Source organism: Triticum urartu, chromosome 7A (genome assembly GCF_056163025.1).
Source record: "Triticum urartu cultivar PI428250 chromosome 7A, HENAU_Tu73, whole genome shotgun sequence".
Taxonomy (NCBI): domain Eukaryota; kingdom Viridiplantae; phylum Streptophyta; class Magnoliopsida; order Poales; family Poaceae; genus Triticum; species Triticum urartu.
Genome location: NC_141879.1, coordinates 303712052 through 303733401, shown reverse-complemented (window position 1 = coordinate 303733401; position 21350 = coordinate 303712052). Strand labels below are relative to the sequence as shown.

General features: G+C 45.8%; 1 protein-coding gene, 1 long non-coding RNA gene and 2 pseudogenes across 2 annotated transcripts; 3 read left to right on the top strand and 1 right to left on the bottom strand.

Annotated features, from left to right (window-relative positions):
* Positions 1-119: 119 nt before the first annotated feature.
* LOC125518784 (uncharacterized) lies at positions 120-17527 on the bottom strand. Its single transcript, XR_015611320.1, has 5 exons — positions 16933-17527; positions 7902-9448; positions 799-959; positions 663-728; positions 120-561 (listed from the first exon to the last, which is right to left on the bottom strand). It is a non-coding gene; the product is annotated as an uncharacterized LOC125518784 (long non-coding RNA).
* On the top strand, positions 9455-10980 carry LOC125518781 (auxin-responsive protein SAUR36). The gene has a single exon (XM_048683648.2). The coding sequence runs from the start codon at positions 10546-10548 to the stop codon at positions 10978-10980; it is 435 nt and encodes a 144-aa protein (XP_048539605.1). The 5' UTR covers positions 9455-10545.
* Positions 13081-13616, top strand: LOC125518783 (auxin-responsive protein SAUR36 pseudogene; annotated as a pseudogene).
* Positions 17528-17991: 464 nt separating the features above from the next.
* LOC147959383 (auxin-responsive protein SAUR36 pseudogene) lies at positions 17992-18522 on the top strand (annotated as a pseudogene).
* The last annotated feature ends 2828 nt before the right edge of the window (positions 18523-21350 follow it).

The following is a 21350-nucleotide window of genomic DNA, read 5'->3' as shown; positions in this document are numbered from 1 at the left end:
CAAAGCAAAATGAAGCACTCGTTGAAGAGGGAAGTGCATATGCCCTTTTACAAATAGAAAATTAAAGCAGCAAGTTCAGTAAACTGATACTAACATAAAGGAAGCAAGGTAGTGTACTCTTCGACAACTAAACAGGTAGGATCCTCTAGCTTTAATAAAATTAGTAGTTTCTACACAGTAAATTAGCAACCGGAGCTACTGTTCCTTTTGCTGGGTATACCAATTTCCCAAGACGAAACAACAGCTGGGTACATTTGATCATTTATCCACTAGCAGAAGTAATTAAGAAGTATGCCAGTAATCAGTTTACGGCTAGCTGGGTGCCGCTGGCCATATGACCGTGAGAATACGTTGGAGATCGACAAGCACACCACGCATGATGTTGCCACCCTCAACTGACCACCAGAAGCCACTGAATTGATTCTTCCGTTCTAGACGCCCTAAGCCGCATGCCTCCAGTGACAACCATAGACCACACAAATATTCTTCCGTTCACAGAATTAATGTCAGCAAACGATGAGACCCATCTCCTCAAAGGGACCGTATATTCTTATTTCAGATCTGGAAGCAAAGCAAGAGGATTATGATCAATGGATAGAAATATGTTGCAGATCTAGCCGTGGAATCGGCATGCACAAAAAGTTCAAGAACAGATCGTTGACCTCAGATTTCAATCAACCTCAAGTCCGGTTGTGTCGTGCTCTCTGATCCATCAGCCGGTTGAGGTGCTAGATGCATGTGAAGGAAATGATTAGCTCATTGCCGCCCGATAGATCAATTAATTAACGATCAGCTCACCTCTCAGTAGGATGTGCTTCGATGGCCATAAGATGAGCTGCACGCTGATGTATCTTGTGGATTAAATCCACCGGAGATCACCAATGATTGATTCCGCCGGTGAGCGCCGACGTCGGCCGAGTCGGCCTGGCTAGCTAGGTATTAATGGGTAACGAAAATACCTATTGTCACGGGAGTTGTTTGAGTTAGGAAGATAATTGAGTCCGTATCGAATTGTTTAATTAGATTAAATATAATTAAACAAAGACTAAACGGGCAGGCGTCTGTTACCCGCTAGGACGTGTGTGCATGCGGTTTAAAGATGAGAGTATGTACTCTTAGGAGTACTAACCCATTTCATATATATAGTGTTACTATTCATCACCCAGGCTGCAGAATAAGTTATTCTTCATCCGAGGTAATCTTACGATCATTTCATAATTAAATTACATTTCGAATTCAAATAGTTACATTCCTATTGATTCACTACGTAAAATTGACATAAGAAAATAAAAATATAGGTCATAAGATAAGAAAATTTACAGTTTATGTGTATTTTAGACTATGTTTTTATGTTTGTAATTTTACATAACATAAAATATTTTTTACGGCGATTATATATTTTCTTACGGTCCCTTTTTGCGTCGAAATTAAACAAAACTTACGGAACGTAAAATTACGGTGCATTGATGGTAAAATAGAGCGCGGGGGGGGGGGGGGGGGGGGAGGGGGGGGGTGGGGGGGGTGGTGAAGAATAACTATCCCTTACACAGAGTGACGAATAGCGCGACCATATATTTGGATGATTTGAACAAGTATTTGAAAAATGTTGGAAAAGTATAGAAAAAATGTTGAAAAAGTATTTGAAAAATCTTAAACAAGTACTGGAATTTATTTGAATAAGTAATAAAAATGTTGAACAAGTATTTGACAAATGTTGAATAAGTACTAAAAATTGTTAAACGAGTATTTGAAAAATGGTGAACACGTATTTGAAAATGTTGAATAAGTATTAAAAATGTTGAAAAAGTATTTAAAAATGTTAAATAAGTATTAAAAATGGTTGAATGAGTATTTTAATAATGTTGAACATGTATTTGAAAAAATTTGTTGAAAGAGTATTTGAAAAATGTTGAATAAGTATTTAAAAAATGTTGAACAAGTATTTCAAAATGTTTAATAAATATTAAAAAAAATTAATGAGTATTTGGAAAAAAAATTGAACATGTATTTGAAAAATGTTGAATAAGCATTCTGACAATGTTGAATATGTATACAAATAATTTTGATCACTTATTAAAAAATGTTTTTGACATATATGAAAATGTAGAGTGAAAACGAAAACAAACATAAGAAAAATGAAAAAATGAAGAAGAAATGTTAGACTTGTATTTGAAAAATATTGTTGACATGTACAAAAAATGTAGAATAATAACCAAAAGAGCAAAGAAAACCAAAAATATAAACAAAATACAGAAAAGAGAAAAGAAAATTAAATAAACAAAGAAACAAAATGCAAAAAAGAATGAAAAAATGGAGAAGGAAAACGTATCAAAATAAAACAAAGAAAATCAAACAAAACAGAAAGAAAATACAAAAATCTACGATATCTGAGAAAGAAAGAAAACGGCTCAAATGGCATAAAGCAGGTCGCGCCCCTAGTACTAACCACAAGTGTAACGTGGTTGTAGTGGCTAGCAGCGCGCCTGATATCCCGTGCGACCAGACATCTTTGCTCGACATTTCGGCTGGCACTGCACAGCCAAGACGATATCTCGCTCATGATGAGATGTAGCCTCGCATGGCCTCTGACTCTCCACTAAACGGGCCAGCCCAACACTATCCCCTGGAGCGGGTTTGCAAAGGTTCTATTTAGCGCGAGCAAACGGGCCAGCCCAATTATTTTGAACCTTCAGCAAGACATCTCTGATGACTTGATTTAGGTGATAAATAATCGCTGTGTGACATATCGGCTGGCACTGCACAGCCAAGACGATATCTCGCTCATTATGAGATGTAGCCTAGCCTGGCCTCTGATGCTCCACTAAACGGGCCAGCCCAACGCTATCCCATGGAGCGTTTTGCGAAGGTTCTAGGAACCATTTCAGACTGGAACCTTCTGTGTTTTTTTCTTTGTCTTTATGTGCTTTTTAATCGATTTTCTTCAATTTTTTCTTTTTTTCTTTTATTTTTCATTTATTTTTCCAAATACATGTCAAATTTTGTCGATACACGTTGCCAATTTTTTGTAGACACACATAACATTTTTTATACACATTGAACATTTCTCAAATACATGATGAACGTTTTGTCAAATACATGTTTCAGTATTTTTTAAAACAAATGTTAACATTTTCAAATACACGTAGAAAAATTTCTGGATGGTATGAAACCCTGGTTAAGGAGGGTTGTGATAGACTTGGCAAGCCAACGTCAAATTCCAGCCACTGTTATGGAGATAAAACCTAGAAGAACATCGTTGGGGCGTAACCCTCTCAGCGACGCGCCATATCGGAACCTGGGTGTGGTGTCAAATGGGCAAGGGCCAGGCCGTCACCCCCTTGGTGGCACACCATATGTTGATCCGGATATGGTGACAAGTGAGCAAGGATCAGGTCATCGCATCCTTAGTGGTGTGCTACATCGATGCCCGGGCGTAGCGAAAAATGAGTAAGGGTCTTCGCATACTCGACAAGTGCGATGGGTAAAGGAAGTTATCTGAGCCTAGGAGGACCCGCTTAGGTAGCTGGAGCGTAGGGTCCTACGGGGGCTAGTCGATAGAGTGGTGAGGAGAGATGTTGATATCCTTTGTGTCCAAGAAACCAAATGGAGGGAACAGAAGGCAGATGAGGTGGAGGATACTGGCTTCAAGCTATGGTACACGGGGACAGTTGCAAAACAGAAATGGAGTAGGCATCTTGATTAACAAGAGCCTCGAGTATGGAGTGGTAGACGTCAAGAGGCATGGGGACCAGATTATTCTGGTCAAGCGAGGACTTAGTTCTCAATGTTATCAGCGCATATGCCCCGCAAGTAGGCCACGGTGAGAAAACTAAGAGGGAGTTCTAGGAAGGCCTGAAGGACATGATTAGGAGTGTACCTGTAGGCGAGAAGTTCTTCATAGGAGAATTCATGATTAGGAGTGTACCTGTTGGCGAGAAGTTCTTCATAGGAGAAAACCTCAATGGCCATGTGGGTACATCTAACACATACTTTGAAAGGGGTGTATGGAGGCTTTGGCTAGGGCATCACGAATTAAGAAGGAGAAGATATCTTAAGCTTTGCTCTAACCTATGAAATGATCGTAGCTAACACCCTCTTAAAAAGAGTGAATCACATCTAGTGACTTTTAGTAGTGGTCAACACTCTAGCCAGACTGATTTCATCCTCTCAAGAAGAGAAGACAGACGTGCTTTCCTAGATTGTAAGGTGATACCCGGAGAGAGTGTTGTCCCTCAGCATAGCTTGTGATGGCTGATGATCGCTTTCGGATTCATTTCCGGTGGGATAAGCATACCAAAATAGCTAGAACATAGCGGTGGAAGTTTAAGGGGGAGACAACTTAGGCTTTCAATAAGAGGGTCATTAAGGAGGGCCCTTGGAAGGAAGGAGGTGATGCAGACAATATGCGGATGAAGATGACGACTTGCATTAAGTGGTTTCAGAGAAGTTTGGAGTGCACAGGGGAAGTAGAAGCAAAGCTAAAGATACTTGATGGTGAAACGATGATGTCCAAAAGGCTATTAATGAGAAGAATAATTGTTTCAGTTGCACCTGAATAGGAGTGCAGACAATATAGAGAAGTACAAGGTGGCAAAAAAGGCCGCAAAGCGAGATATGAGTGGAGCAAGGGGTCGGGTGTATGAGGACCTCTACCAACTCTTAGACACCAGGAAGACAAAAAGGACATCTATAAGATAAGCCAAGATCCGAGAGAGAAAGATGGGGGATTTTGACCAAGTCAAATGCATCAAGGACGAAGCAGATGAACTCCCGGTGACCGACCATGAGATTAAGCATAGATAGCAAGAGTACTTTGACAAGCTATTCAATGTAGAGAATGAGAGCTCTACCATTGAATTGTACGACTCTTTGATGATACCAGAAGGCATTTTTTGCGGCGAATCTAGGAGTTTGAGGTCAGGGAGCCTTTAAAAAGAATGAAAGGAGGCAATACGATGGGCCCTCAAAGACATAGTGATATTATGGCTAACTAAGCTTTTCAACCTCATGTTTGGAAAATAAGATGCCTACCAATGTTCAAGAACAAAGGGGGTGTTCAAAGTTGTATTAATTACCATGAAATTAAGCTGACGAGCCATATAATGAAGCTATGGGAGAGAGTCATTGAGCACCGCTTAAGAAGAATAACAAGCGTGGCCAAAAATCAGTTTGGTTTCATGCCTGAGAGGTCAACCATGGAAGCCATTTTCCTGATTCGACAACTTATGAAGAGATATAGGGAGCAAAAGAAGGACATGTATATGGTGTTCATTGACTTGGAGAAGACCTATGATAAGATACTACAGAATGTCATGTGGTCAGCGGTGGAGCCAAGAAATTAAGATTAGGGGGCCAAATGATTCAAATTTCTGATTACAGGGGCCAAACTACACTGATGCATGTATTTGTTCCTAATTTCTACACTGTTCATCTTCAAACTAATAGCAAATTAGGGATGTTAGGGGGGGCCAGGGCCCCTGCTGGCCCCCCTGTCTCTGCCACTGCATGTGGTGGGTCTTGAAGAAACACAAAGTCCCAACATAGTTTGTTATCCTCATCAACATGTAAAATAATGTTGTGACAAATGTTCGAACAAGGACACTGATGACTTTCCGATTAAAATAGGACTATACCAAAGGGTAGCTTTATGCCCTTATCATTTTGCATTGGTGATGGATGAAGTCACAAGGGATATACAAGGAGATATACCATGGTGTATGCTCTTTGTGGATGATGTGATGCTAGTCGATAATATCGGACGAGGGTTAACAAGAAGTTAGAGCTATGGAGACAAACCTTAAAATTGAAAGGTTTAAGACTTAGTAGAACTAATACCGAGTACATGTGGTACAGTTTCAGTACTACGAGGCACGAGGAGGAGGTTAGTTTTGATGGCAGGTGATACCTCAGAAGGACACATTTGGATATTTGGGATCAACGTCGTAGAAGGATGTTGTTATCGATGAGGATGTGAGCCATCAAATCAAAGCCGCATGGATGAAGTGGCGCTAAGCTTCTGCCGTTCTCTGTGACAGAGAGTGCCATAAAAGGTAAAAGGCAGGTTTTATAGGATGATGTGATAAGAGAGTGTCACAAAAGGTAAAAAAACAGATTTTATAGGACGGCAGTCGACCCACAATGTTGTACGTCATCAAGTGTTGGCCGACTAAAAGACGGCACACTCAACAGTTAGTTGCAGCGGAAATGCGCATATTGAGATGGTATCCGTGACCACACAAAGGAGTGATTGGATCCAGAATGATAATGTGCGAGATAGAGTTGGGATAGCACCGACTAAAAAGAAGCTTGTCAAACATTGTATGAGATGGCTTGAGTATATTCAGCGCAGACCTTCAGAAACTTCAGTGCATAGAGGATAGATAAAGCGTGCTAATGATGTCAAAAGGGGTCGGAGTAGACCAAAGTTAACATGAGAGGAGTCCATAAAAGGAGATATGAAGGACTAGAATATCACCAAAGAACTAGTCATGGATAGACTGGTTATCCATGTACCCCAACCATGAGTTATTTGCGAGATTTTATGTGTTTCAGCTCAAGCCTGCCTCAACTTGTTTGGAACTAAAGACTTTGTTATTGTTATTGTTGTTGTTTGGTACTTTTTTTTATATCACCTGAACATATTTACATCATAGTAACATAATTTTAAAATGTCATGAATATATTTTTGGACCGTGTGAAGATTTTCTTAAACATTTTCTTAAAGCCACACACTTTTTAGAATAGTGCGAAACATCTTTTTAACTTGCACGTACATTTTTTCACATTATATAACTTTTAAAGTGTCATGATTTTAAAAAAAAACACGGTAACATTTTTATAAATGTCATAAACGTCTTTTTTAATGGCACGGACATTTTTCAAAATTGCAGGAACAAAAAATTCACACCATTTTAACATTCTCCGAATGCACTGCAAATGTTAATTTTAAATAAATTAATTGGAAGTATATGTATTTAGAATATTTGAAATATAAAAAAGAAAATAAAAAAGGAAGCAAATAGTGTGTGTGCCTACATGCCTACGTATGTGTCCATTTGTGGGTGAGCCATATAGATTTTTGTTTCAGGGATGGGTGAGCCAGATAGATAAGCACTGTAACGTGAGCTGCCGCTGTATTGAGCCAGCCCATATCCGTGCGTTGCGACCGAAGCATGCATACAGCTCGTAACAGACGAACTATAGCAGCGCCCAACAATTTCCCTTACACAGTCAGTCAGAGTGTAGCGTACTATACTATTTGGAGCCCAAATCTGCCTAGGGTGGGCCATATACAAAGCCTGGGCCAGGCCATATACAAATTAATCTGTAACTGGACTGACCCGTGAACATACAAATTAATCTTTGTCATAGGAGTTACTTTGTAATTTCTTTGATTTTAAATCCAAATCAATGTACCTGTAACAATTATAAATATGAATAAAATTATAGGTTTTCTAAAATTCATGATGAGATACGTTTTGATGTGGTCTACACAAAAAAAATCATGTGCTCCCTCCGTAAAAAAATATAAGAGCGTTTAGAGAGTGATCTAAACGCTCAAGCGCTCTTATATTTCTTTACGGAGGGAGTACTTTTATGGTGAATAGTACATCTGTTAGAAATCCATGATCTCTTTTTGTGGTTCGCAAAAATGGTATTTCACCGAGAAATTTTACAAACAAGTAGTATACATCCATATCTATGTATTCTTTAAAAAAATTGAAACTTAGAAGTTTTCTGAATAATTTAAAATCTGGGCTTCATGCCCGGGAGCTGAAAGCAATTTCCGCTTTGAGGTGCCGTGCTTTGATGACATATATATATGGCCCACCGCACTGGAATACCCATTTTTACCGCATTGTGTAGAAGGGACTTGAACCCGTGTAAAAAGAAATAAATACCTTTGCATCCAGGAGCAGTATTTGGTCAAGAGTGTGCTTGCAAGCTTGCACCTGTATGCTCTGCTGATCAGATGTGTGCTCCAGAGCTGTCAATCATCTTAGTTCATGGCTCATGTGATTACTATCACGTCAGCATATCAATGTGTAAAAGGATCATGGGCCAGTTCTTTTGCAAGATTCTCCCAGAATCAGACCCCTCCCCAGCTTACACCGAACAGACATGCTGTCTGATAGGTAATAGCCTGCAGCCATGGGAAATCCTCCGTCACCACACAGCTGCTTCAGCGTAATTCTGCTTTACATGACCGTAACCTGCTCGGAAATGAATGAAAACCACTGTGAGTTTCTCAAAAGGAAAAATTATAAAGACGGGAAATTTATCTTTAATATCTATATATTTTTAGATCATCAGGGAGTAGCCTGCTGGGTCTCATATTGTTGGAATGAAACCAGCCACAGCAGGTTCAACAGAATCTTGGCCTTCAAGCCAAAAGTTTAGACACAAAAGCAAAGAGCAGAAATGGAAGTACATTACGAAACAAGAGCCATAACAAGCTTTTTTCATCATTCTGACTGCTGCATCTGGACGTCCAGTCTTCGCATATGATTTAATCTCGAATTCCGATGCAAAATAAAGCGTAAGAAAGTACAAACTATATATGCCAACTCACGAATTCGCTAAGTGCGTCACTAGATGCCATCAAGAAGCCTGTTTCAGCACAAAATGAGATCAAACGATTGACAAAAGAATTGGCGCTAGTACCAAATGATCTCCAGTTGTCCACGAATTTGGTTGAGATGATAACCAGGTTAGCTGCACTATTTCTGTAGGCCTGTTAGGGATGGCAGGAAGAAGCAAGGAAATGAGGGCGCCGCGTCACAACCAAGACCTTCCTAACAGAATTGGTGCTGGAAATCAATTTGGCCGGGCCACAAGGTACAACAGCCGTATTGAATTGTCCACCAAGCTGCTTGAACCAACCAAGACCTTCCTAACCAAATTAATGCGTAACAAAGGAAGCTGCTTCTTAACTCTCTAGGCCCTACAATGCTCCCCTGCCCTCATGTCTTTCAGCTACCGCACGGATCAGTACTCAGTACCACGGCCATGGACATGTTGTAAGCTTCGGAAGGTCGCACGAAACATCCCAAGGAACCCACTTGATGGTGGCTCTCCAGCTGACGCTGTCCTAAATGTCCCCTCCGTGTTGACGAAAGCTCAAACTTGAGTAATTGTCTGAATAATGCTTCTGCCCAACATGGCACCACTGCCTATCGTACTACGTACGTCGCAAATCATCTAACCACTTTGGCCTCCACAAGGACCCCGATGCACTAACTGCATGTCGACCCACCGATATCCAGTTCAAATCATTGCCTCTGTTATAGCCAACATCGCATGACCACATTTATGATGGCCTTGCTGCTTTGCTAACTGGTGTCAAAACAAAATCACACGGAACTGTTGGCACAATTCTATATTACACACTGCACCGTTCTAGAAAATGTGATGATAGCTGAATCATCTTGAGCCAATCACATAGCACCTGAAACAAAAAGGGGCAGGAGGAAAATCAGCAAAAGCAACATAAAAGGCTTCTGTAAAATTTCTCAAAATCATAATATGGGAGAACGGTAGACCTCAGTTTTGGATTCTCCTTGAGCCAGGTGGAATACAAAATTAACGGACAAACAAAAGCTGCATAATAACGCACGGAAGGGGCAGCAAGTTGGTAAATATTTTTATTATCCAAGATATGTTGCTTCAAGCACAATTATCAGTAAACAAGATAGTGTCTCGTACAGCTATCTTTACAGCTCAACCCACTGTGGTTCTCAGTCACGTACCAAGCTATCAAAGATGGCTCCACCATGTGTGTGTTAGCAACCCAGGCCCAGCTCCCGGTCCATGGGCATATGCTCGGACGTTCCGGTGCGCATCGGACACTCCACTATAAGCAGAAAGCCCACAACATCCCAAAAGACCGGCCTGAAGGGAGTGTGGCACTCTCCCTTATAAGGAGCTCCTAGCCTCCTCCCATATCCGAGGTGGGACTAAAGTCACTGGCGTTGCCCAAGGTCAGGTTCCTGACACCCCACCCCCCTAGGGAAGCCCCCCTTAGGGTGGCGTGGGGCCCAGCTCTGATACCACTTGTTAGCAACCCAGGCCCAGCTCCCGGTCCATCGGCATATGCTCGGACGTTTCCGGTGCGCACCGGACACTCCACTATAAGCAGAAAGCCCACAACATCCTAAAAGACCGGCCTGAAGGGAGTGTGGCACTCTCCCTTATAAGAAGCTCCTAGCCTCCTCCCATATCCGAGGTGGGACTAAAGTCACTGGCGTTGCCCAAGGTCAGGTTCCTGACAGTGTGAGAGGCAGTGGTCCTATGCATTCAGTCCTTCAAAGTTGCAACCACGTACAGATAGGAACATCCCACCAAGGGAGTTCATGGTCTTGTCCCCTGACGATTTGCTATCTGTGATAGTTGTGGAAACGAAGATGCAGATTTCCCACCAGACCTGCCCACTATAAATATATGATCATGGAACAAACCATCAACACACACACACAGACCGACTTTTTTCTCTGATTATTCCATCTCAGAGTCACAGCCCATCTCCTTGAAACAAAACAAGCAACCATGATCAGCTCCAGGAAGCTAGCTCAACTTTCCAAGAAGTGGCAGGGCATTGGCGCCATTGGGCGAAGAAGGTTCGCAATATCAGACAAGGATATCCACCCATCATGCAGCTCAGTTGCAGGCAAGGGCCACTTCGTTGTCTACTCTTCCGACGGGAGGCGGTTCGAGATCCCCCTGGTGTGCCTCCGCACAACGGTCTTCGAGGAGCTCCTGAGGATGTCTCAGGAGGAGTTTGGGTTCACAAGCGATGGGAGGATCACGCTGCCTTGTGATACAACAATGATGGAGTATGTGATGTGTTTGCTAAGGAGAGAGGCCTCCCAAGATGTTGAGAGGGCACTCCTCAGCTCCATAGTGACGACTTGCCACCGCCCAAGCAGAGTGATGCAACCACCCAGCGGACTTAACCAGCAATTCACTGTGCACAGCTCCTGAAAAACGAAGATCTGGCAGCTTCTTTCTTTTTTCACCTTCCATCTTTTTTTTCCCGGACGTACTTTTGGAGCACACTTCTGTGCAGATTTTTTCCAATTGTCCCGTGGATGTACAGATGGATGCATGTAAGAATAATCACATTGTGATTTCGAATACAAGGATCAAGCTTACCACATTGAAACAATATCTACTACTTTTTTTTCTCATTCTCAAATGCATCTAAATCCATGTTTGTACTACAAGATAACACCAAGAAGACACACGTTTTAGAGTCTATACAGTGAAGGCGAAACAAATGAAAAGAAACTATATTGTTACTACTAGGTTGTAATAACATTATACCATGGGAAGGAGGGAGCACTGTTTTAGAGTCTACAATATTCTTTTATGTATGGATGCCATCAGAGAAGTGAGTTCCAATACCAAATGATGTATGAAATTGTAAGCAAGTTGCTTGAATCAAGAAAGACCTTCCTAACTGGATTAACGTCGGCAAAATCTGTACCAAACCAGCAGATCCAATTCTTTATACACAATTAACAAAAGGTGCTGCTTCTGTAAACCTCCTACAAAATCTGGAGCCTACATGCTGCAGTACTGATATTTGCTAGTATACCACTGAGAAGCTCATGAAGTGACTGACCTTCATAAGTTTCAAATAAGAAAAATGAGCTTCATCATCCAAGGAAGCCCCTGCGGAACATCCTAAGTAACCTAATTCTGCAGTATGTACGTATCCAACCATCTAACCACCACATCTCAGCTAGGACCTCTGCAAGGACCACGAGTGCATGCGCCAACTGCAAATTGGCCCAGTACTATCCAATTTAAATCACATTGCCTCCATTGTAGCCAACAATGCATGGATAGACTCATGGCCTTGTTTGCTCACCAACTACTGTCAGTGATTACTACGCGTAAGTCATGGACCATTTGCTCACCTACCAGATATACATCAGATTCACAACCAAGGAATATCCTCATTTCATCCATAGAATAGCATTCCAAATACAAAAAGCCTAGATCTGATAATACGATGCGTTTATCTTCAGTCCGTTCCCTCCTAAACCATAACAAGAACACATTGTTTTAGCTTCTCAACAGAAAAATGCTTAAGCACAACAAACCACATCAATGACAAATTACTTGGCAAGGTTTAAACTTATGTTCGGATCTTAACCGTTGATCCTTCATGAAGAGTATCACCTGAAGCCATGTGACCAGTAAACCCTATAGTGGTATGGTAATAAGCACAGGATTGGGGTGCATGCATACAGAGCCATTGGGAAGTTTGACAAAATCCTGTGGAATTTAAACACCCTCGACTAGTGGTAGAAACATAGCTGTATTTATGTATGTAAGTAATTGGTGTTTTTTAAGTCTTAACCTAAATAGCAGTAGTACTGCTTGGCCAACCCCCAAGGTTCCTAACTCCAAGCCTATAGTAGAATCTAAGCGGAAATACGAGTTTTTGTATCAGCTGAAGCCTGAATTAAAAAGTTTAAATAGGAACATGGAACCTCTAGTTTGCTCAGATCATTGCATTACATTTACATGATCCACCTTTCTAGAAGATGTGGTGATAGTTAAGTCATCTTGAGTCAATCACATGACACTTGCGGCGAAAGGGAGATGAGGAAAATCAGTGCATGAAGCAGGGTAACTTCTCTAAGATTTCCTGAAATCGTAAGATGGCGGAATGATGCAATGCACCTCATGTTAAGATAACACTGAACATGCGCAATACAAAATTAATCAGGCACGCAAAAACTGCATAATAGCATATAAAAGGGCCAATATGTCAGTAAATATATTCATTATCTCAAATCAAGCTAGTTAAAGGGCTGTACCCAAAACTTTGTACCGCCGTGTGCGCATGTTAAAGCTCAACCAGCTGTGATGATGAATTATGCACTTAGCCAGCAAAGATGGCTCCACCATGTGAGAAAAAATGGTCCTGGGCAACAAATCTTGCAAGTTGCAACCACAGATAGCAACATCACACCAAGGGAGTTCATGGCGTTGTCTCTGGAACACTTGGTCTTTGTGATAGTTGTACAAGATTCAGACCCTACCATGACACACACGCCCTATAAATACATGATCACGGCACAAACCATCGCCACACACAAGCTGACCTTTTTTCTCTGATCATTTCTTCTCAGAGACACATTCCATCTTCAAAATCAAAACAAGTGGCCATGATGAGCTCCAAGAAACTAGCTCAACTTTCCAAGAAGTGGCAAGGAATCAGTGCCATCGGGCGAAGAAGGGTCACAACAACGGACAAGGATGTGCACCCATCCTGCAGCTCAGTTGCAGGCAAGGGCCACTTCGTTGTCTACTCCTCCGACGGGAGGCGCTTCGAGATCCCCATAGCGTGCCTCCGCACGATGATCTTCGAGGAGCTCCTCAGGATGTCGCAGGAAGAGTTTGGGTTCACAAGTGAGGGGAGGATCACACTGCCTTGTGATACGACAATGATGGAGTATGTAATGTGTTTGCTCAGGAGAGAGGCTTCTGAAGATGTTGAGAGGGCGCTTCTCAGCTCCATAATAACGACTTGCCACCACCCAAGCAGAATGATGCAAGCAGCCACTGGACTTCACCAGCAATTTTCTGTGCGCAGCTCCTGAAGAGTGAACATCTCCAGATTCTTCTTTCTGTTTTCATGTTCCATCTTTTTTCCCGGTTGTACTTTTGGAGCACACCTTTTGTGCAACGTTTTTCCAAGGGTGCCGTACTGTGGATGTACAGATGGATGCATGTAAAAATAATCACATTGTGATTAGAAGAAGAAAGAATCAAGTTTAGCCAATTGAAACAATATCTAGTGCTACTACTGCTAGTGCAGTTTCTGCACTGTATTAGAGAGGTCACCACAGAAGCCAACTAGGAATGAAGCCAAGTAGGAATCACATGAACAAAACTAAGAAATGGATTGCATGTGAGATGCTGGAAAATATCAAAATAATCAGACCACAAGGTGCAATGGCCATATGAAATTGTTGAGCAAGTTGCCTGAACAACCAACAACCTTCCTAACCGGATTAATGTCTTTTTTTTTAAGTAATATACCCAACTAGCAGACCCAATCCTCTATACACCATTAACAAATGATGTGCTTCGGTAGGCCTCATATGACTCTGGAGCCTACATGTTGTAGTAATATCTCTTAGCCACTACACAACTCAATACTCAGTATTTCTATTTGCTAGTACTACTGCGAAGCCCATGAAGTGAGCTTCATACTTTTCAAAAGAGAAGTGAGGCCTATCAGCTAAGGAAGGCCTCATCAAACATCCTAAGTTACCCACTTGTGCAGTGCGTATCCAATCATCTAACCACTTATTCACAGCTATGGCCTCTGCCAGGACCACAAATGTATGTAGCAACCGCATTAATCCAGTTCAAATCACATTGCCTCCATTATAGCGAACACTGCATGAGCAGACTCATGGTCTTCTTACCTGCCAGTTGCCAACTAGTGTCATTGATGACACACGGGAGTCATGGACCATTTGTTCACCTACTAGCTATACAATTGATTCAGAAGCCCTGATAAATGTCCTCACCTCATCCATAAAAATATGATTGCAAATACTGAAGCCTGGACCTGATAACACAATGCATTCCCTCCTAATAGGGCTTAAGAACAATAAGGCACACCAATAACACATTGCTTCGAATGGTTTAAACATAACTTCAGAGGTCATCGGTTCTTGCTATCCTATGTAAGACCTGGGGCGCCCGTAATGCCATGGTTTTCCATCATGTAAACCACGGTCAGGAACATCCTCGACAACTTCACCAACTGGTCTCATCGGTTCACCAAGGCCGGTCATAAGGATGACACTAATGCTTGGCGCCTATGCCTTTCTTCACATTTAGACCTGCTTGTGCCAAACTCTGTCCTTGAAACTTTGAGTAATATATTCAGGTGGTGGAGCCCCCTCTCGAAACAGGCTTTCGCCCCGCTTTATATATAAAGCAACACCCGAAGAAGTAAACGACCGAACGATACAAGATGGTGAGGTAGCCGTCTTACAAAGCCAATCCTGAGATAACTGGTAGACACAGAACGCACGTGACTATGCTACCAACAAAGAGCACTGAGAGAACTAAACACACCCCACGCTACGACCTAGCACACCTAAGCTCCACGACAACGCCCCCAATAGGGAGAACGGCACAGAGCGTCGCCGCTGCCGAGTCCACACGGACAAAGATCTTCACCTGGAGCCATGACACAAAGAGAACCACAACGACGTCTTCAAGAAGAGTGCGGTACCCACGGGTGACGCCGTCGTCGGCGCCAAGGCATGAAGCTTTCGCTCGGCAACTCACCCGTGCCACCACGAGGCCGCCATGAGGAACGCGACGATGTCAGGTCCCCAAATCCGGATCAGGACGCCGCCCCTCCGAGAGAGAGGGCACGTCCGAGCTACCAGTCGCAACACCTCCCGTTGCCCACACAACCCGGGAGGAGAGCCACCACCACCGCAATTGCCCGCCGAAGAGCAACCATGTGAACCGCCTCGGCATCCCTTTCGCGAGACAGCGTGCGCCGCTCACATCACAACGCACTCAACCACGATAGGAAGAGTGACGACACACCATCTACTCCTAGCCCGACATCAGTCCCCGAGTCTGGGTCGGCGCCTCCATCGTAGGAGGCACTAACACCTGTGTCACTAGCCAATCCCGGTGAACTGGGAGGGACACGACTCACGAGATTGCCGACGGCCGCTGGCGAGCCAGCCCCAACCCTTGGCCAGGCGAGCTCACTCGACGTCGTGTCCGTGGTCACCGGCGCCGATCCCCGCACCGACGCAACGCTAACATGACCACCACCATCGAGCACCATACCTGCAAGCACATCCCGGGCCAAGCCAAACCTCTCCTACCTGAAGCACTTGCTCTGATCCGCCCCGGGCCCTGACCTAGCCCGCCCGAGCACGAACCATAGATCCGAACCTTTCCCCGTTATGCGCGCGGCTGGCACCTCCAGCGGCCCGCCCGGCCCCGCGCACCGTCGGTCCAAACCCAGGAGAACGAGGCAGTCACCATCACCCCGCACCCCGCCGTCACACGCCAACCGTCGTGCCGCAACCACGCCGATGGCTGGTGCAAACCACCACAAGCACCCACGCCGACCAGCTCGAAGTACGGAAGAACCCCAGCCGGTGCCAGCACCCGTCACCGGAGGGGAGTCCCACCCAAGGGCCGCCACCACGACCGGAGGGGAGCCCCGCGACCCCAAAGGAGCCGGGGGCCAGATCTGGACAAACCAGATCAAGCCACCACGGCCACCCTAGAGGCGCTCTGTGCAGCCCTCCACGCCACATCCAGACGCAGTTGTGGGAATGGAACACGCACGAGCCCTAGCTGCCGCCCTTCGTCATGCGGCCGCACCCCGCCGCCCAGCACGCCGCCACCAGCCAGAGGACGCCCGCCCGCGCCAGCCTCCGCCAGCCGAGGGGAGAGGACGCCCCGCCGCCACCTACCGGACTTTGCCCGGCAGCGCGACTCGGCAACGGCGAGGGAAGGAGGTGGGAGGAGAGGTAGAGACCGGCGACACTGGGGTGGCCCTCCCGGCCGCCTGCGGGAGCAACGCGGGAGAGGAGGGGGGAGTTCTTTTTTCGTGGAGCCCCTCCCCCCTCAGAGGTCAGCCATAAGACCCCCTAAGAGCATCTCTAGCAGACCCCTTAAACTGATCAAACCCGTAAAAAATAGAGGTGTTTACAGTTTCGGTCGAAAAAACTCGTTCGGCCCTTAAACTTTTTAAAGGGCACTGAAAATTCATCCGCGAGAACCTTATATGTACAGTTTCGAAGGCAGTATACAGTTCAGCCCGTAAACCAGTTAAACCTCGTCGGATGTATATTGCCTTACGTCGAACGAGTATATGTACGCCGCTGCTGAACTGGCCGGAATTTACCCGGAACTCACCGGTATCCGTCGCCGCACGTCGGAAGAAGCCGCCGCACGCCGGAATTTGCCGCCGCTGGTCCGAATTGCGGCCGGCTCGACCTCCACTGTCGAGGCGAGGCTGTCCATGGGTAGGGCGGAGCAGGCCACCGACGGCCCGAATCGGGGAGGGGCGACGCCGGAGATGGGCGGCAGGAGGGTGGGCGGGTCGCACGTAGTGGCAGGGGGCGCTGGGGAGCTCACGCAGCCACGCCGGGGAGCGCGCGCAGTGGTGGCCGGTGTCGGGCTCAATTGGGGACAGGAAGGCACGCCAGGGAACTCGCGGTCGGGGCAGGCGGCGCGGGGGCAAGGCGGGCGGCGCTGGGGCGAGCAGAGGTGCCAGGGCAAGGCATGCTGTGGCCGGAGACGGGCTCTGCCGGGAGGGAGGAAGAAGGAAATAAAAGAAAAAATATGAGCTACAGTGGGATACAGTTTTATCTACGGGGTATGCTCTGTCCAGGGCAATTTCGCACCGTAAAAATAGTTTACAGTGCCCCTTATATGCGTTTTTAAGGGTCAATTTTTAAGGGGTCTCCTAGAGATGCTCTAAAGAGGCCTCAAGTAATGTTCTAATTTGTCTTGGCAGCTCAAAAATGTAAAGCATCTGAAGCCATGTAACCAAGAAACCTTATTTTGGGAATTGGTGGCCGTGATGGCACCCTCACACACCTCACACATCTCTTTCCCACCTTTAAAGAAAATCCCTATATGATCGATTATAAATTCTTGTCCGTAGAAAGGATATTTTGCTAGTAAGCTTGTTATGTCAGATCTAGAAAATCCTACAATGGCGCCCGGCATATTTTTTTTTTACTTCTGTGTCAAAATATTCTCAACCCACAGGTATGGCCAGCTACATACAAAGCCAGTAAAGATGTCCCACCATGTAAGGATAATGGTCCAGTGCACTAAATCTTGCGGCCACATATAGCAACATCTCAACAGGGAGTTCAATGCCTTGTCCCTTGACAACTTGCTATCTTTGATGGTAGTGGAACCAAAGATGCATAGCCTCCCATCACACCTGCTTCCTACAAACACATGCTCATGGCACAAACCATCACCACACACAAACCGACTTTTTCTCTGATCATTTCTTCTCAGAGTCACAGCCCATCTTGGTAAAAAATAAAACAAGCGACCACGATCAGCTCCAAGAAGCTAGCTCAACTTTCCAAGATGTGGCAGGCAGCTATCGGGCGAAGAAGGGCAACGATAGTGGGCAAGGAGATGCACCCATCCTGCAGTACAGTTGCAGACAAGGGCCACCGTGTTGTCTACTCTTCTGACGGCAGGCGGTATGAGATCCCCTTGGTGTGCCTCTGCACAAGAGTCTTCCAGGAACTCTTAAGGATGTCTCAGGGGGAGTGTGGGTTCACAAATGATGGGAGGATCACACTGCCTTGTGATACAGCGGTGATGGAGTATGTGATGTGTTTGCTTAGGAGAGAAGCTTCAAAGGATGTTGAGAGGGCACTCCTTAGTTCCATAGTGATAACTTGCCACCACCCAAGGAGAATGGTGCAATCACTCAGCGGACTTAACCAGCAATTTGCCATGTGTAGCTCCTGAATAGTGAAGACCCACAACTTTTTCATCTTCCATCTTTTTTTTGCCAACTATACACCTGGAGCACGGTTTTGTGCAATGTTTTTCCAAAGGTACTGTGGATGCATGTAAAAAAATCACATCTTCAATAGAAACAAAGGAATCGAGCTTTCCATCAAAATAGTAACTACTGCTCAATCACTTCCGTAGATTCCACCAAATATATATCATGTATGCTATTTGCATTACACCAAACAAAAGTAAATCAGAACTAATGGTCCAGTGAGCCTCTTAACCATTTGCAGGTGAAGTTGCCCCTTAATACCTAGAAGGAATCAAGCTTTTGTTGATTCGACTGTCGTGGTTCTAAGTCTGACAGTAGTGTAGGGGGGTAAGTATGGAGAGGCAAGATCTTAGCTATGGAGAAGTTGTAAGCACGCAAGGTTTACGAGTTCAGGCCCTTCTCGGAGGAAGTAATAGCCCTACGTCTCGGAGCCCGGAGGCGGTCGACTGGATTATGTGAGTATGAATTACAGAGGTGCGAACCCTTGCCTCGGAGGAGGGGGTGGCTTATATAGAGTGCGCCAGGACCCTGGCCAGCCCACGTTACAAAGGGTTCAATGTACATTAAGGCAGGGCGTTACTGGTAACGCTAGTAATAAAGTGCTATGATGACCATAAAAGCTACTTAATGACCGACCGTTAGCGTGCGGAGTGACTTTAGGTCTCCTGGCCGTCAAGTGGTTGGATCTTGGTCGAGTGATTACTTCTTGGTCAAGTGTCTTTGAGTCTGTCGAGTGGAACACCTCCAAGTCGATTGAAAGGTGATTTCTTCTAGAGATGTCCTTGGGTAGGGCAGTTAGGACAGGTCCATGACCCTACCCTAGGTACATAGCTTCATCATTAGCCCCCGAATGGATCGAGGTTTGAGTGGGGAAGGAGTTGAGAACTTCTCCGACTCGTTTTTCATGCCGTGAGCATATCTTGTTTCGGATCAACGGACCTGAGTGATGACAGCAACTTCCTTTTCAGTCACCTTGATCCATTCTTAATTCTTCGTCGAGTGAGTTTCTTTACTTGTAAGGCTTCGAGTGACGGTGCGGAGATCTTTGGTCTGACAAGTTGTTTGCTGCCTGCAGATTTCGTGGGATCCGAATTTTGGGAAGCGCGTAGGACGGGAGAGGCCGCAGTAATCGGATGGGATAGAGCGGAGCCGCCTCGATCCCCGCGCCGCCTTTTTCGCCACGTATCGCGCGCGCGATCGTTACGGGATTTGACAGAGCCACCTAGGCCTACCCGTCAGCCACTCGGAAGCGGCCTCATATAAGGCGTTGGACCGGAGTCTCCCGAACAGTGCGTTCTCATTTCCTCTTCTCCTCTTCACGCCCCTCCGCTGCGCTCGCTCTCGCCCCAGCATCACCGCTCCGTACGCGTCTCGCCGGCGACAATGGGGAAGGAGAAGACGACGGCTCTGGAGCGGGCAAAGAAGGCGACGGCGAGGTCGAAGGGGAAGGCGACCAGCCGGGGCGGATCTTCCTCGCGGACCGGCCTGCCAAAGGGCTGGACCCAGGGCGACTGGATCCACTCGAGGATCACCCAAGAAGACCTCGACGACCTGGCCGAAGGGGGGCTGATCCCCTATGACTCGGCGCGGCTTCCGGGGAAGGAATCTGAGCCGCAACCTCGGGAGGGTGAGTGTGTTCTTCTTGCCACCCACGTCGACCGTGGATTTTCTTTGCCTCCTCACCCTTTCTTTCGAGGGTTTCTGAACTTCTTTGGGGCACAACTCCACCATTTTACCCCCAACTCAATTGTTTATCTCGCCGCTTTCAATTCTTTGTGTGAGAATTTCCTGGGTTGCCGGCCTCACTGGGGTCTTTTCAAGCATATTTTCACTTGTCGCTCCCAGACAGTGAAAAAGGCTAATCCGAGTGATAGAGGACCCAAGTGATCCAGATGTGTGGGGGTCTTGGCATCCAGACGAGAGGGAAAAGCTCCTTTCCGGCCATGATTCTTCCTGACTCAGTTCGCGGATGGCAGTCGACCTGGTTTTACTGTAAAGACCAATCGACGCCAGGGCAATCGACTGGCCTCCCTCTCTTTACCATGGACCAAGTGGAGAAATCCTCCCCTTTGAAGGTGCTCCCGAAGGAGAAGGCGCATGTGAAGGTGTTGGTCAATCGAGTGGTCCAGCTTATTCGTGACGGGGTCACTGGTATGGATCTCTTGGAGGTCTTCCTTCAGCGGCGCATCCAGCCTCTTCAAGCTCGAGACCATCTGATGTGGATGTATTTGGGTCTTGAAGACTCCACTCGGATCCACCCGGAGGAGGTCGACGACGACACACTGGAGAAGTGGCTGTCGGGCATTACCGGGAACAAGGACAATCCCAGGGGAGCCAGGAGTTCCCCCATTCGACCAGTCTCATGCACCAGAGCAGGTCTGATTCTGAGTTTTTGCTTGTAATCTGAATTCACTCGCGCAGCTGCCTATATTGCGTCGACTGACTTTGTTCTCCCTGCTTTCTTTCAGGCCATTATTGAAATGTATTCAATGCCCAACGGGGAGCAAGAGCAAGCACTGGAAGGCGAGGCGAGTGGCGGCGATAGTGGCGAGTGGACTTCCGATGGTGAAGGGGATGTAGGAAGCGACGACTCAAGTGATGGAGAAGAAGTCGAGTCGCCCCCTCCCAGGGAGAGGCGATCCAAGCTCGACCAAGAACGGTCGAGTGCCCGCGACAAGGCAACTACTCAGGCTGGTCAGTCTTCGAAGCGTCCTCGGATCTCTTCACCAACCCCGACTGAGAAGGCGCCAAAGCACCCCAAAGTTGCAGAGCCGAGGACTCGGAAGGC

Bases quoted from the DNA above. Each gene is read 5' to 3' on its own strand.
- LOC125518781 (XM_048683648.2), top strand. From the start codon at position 10,546: ATGATCAGCTCCAGGAAGCTAGCTCAACTTTCCAAGAAGTGGCAGGGC.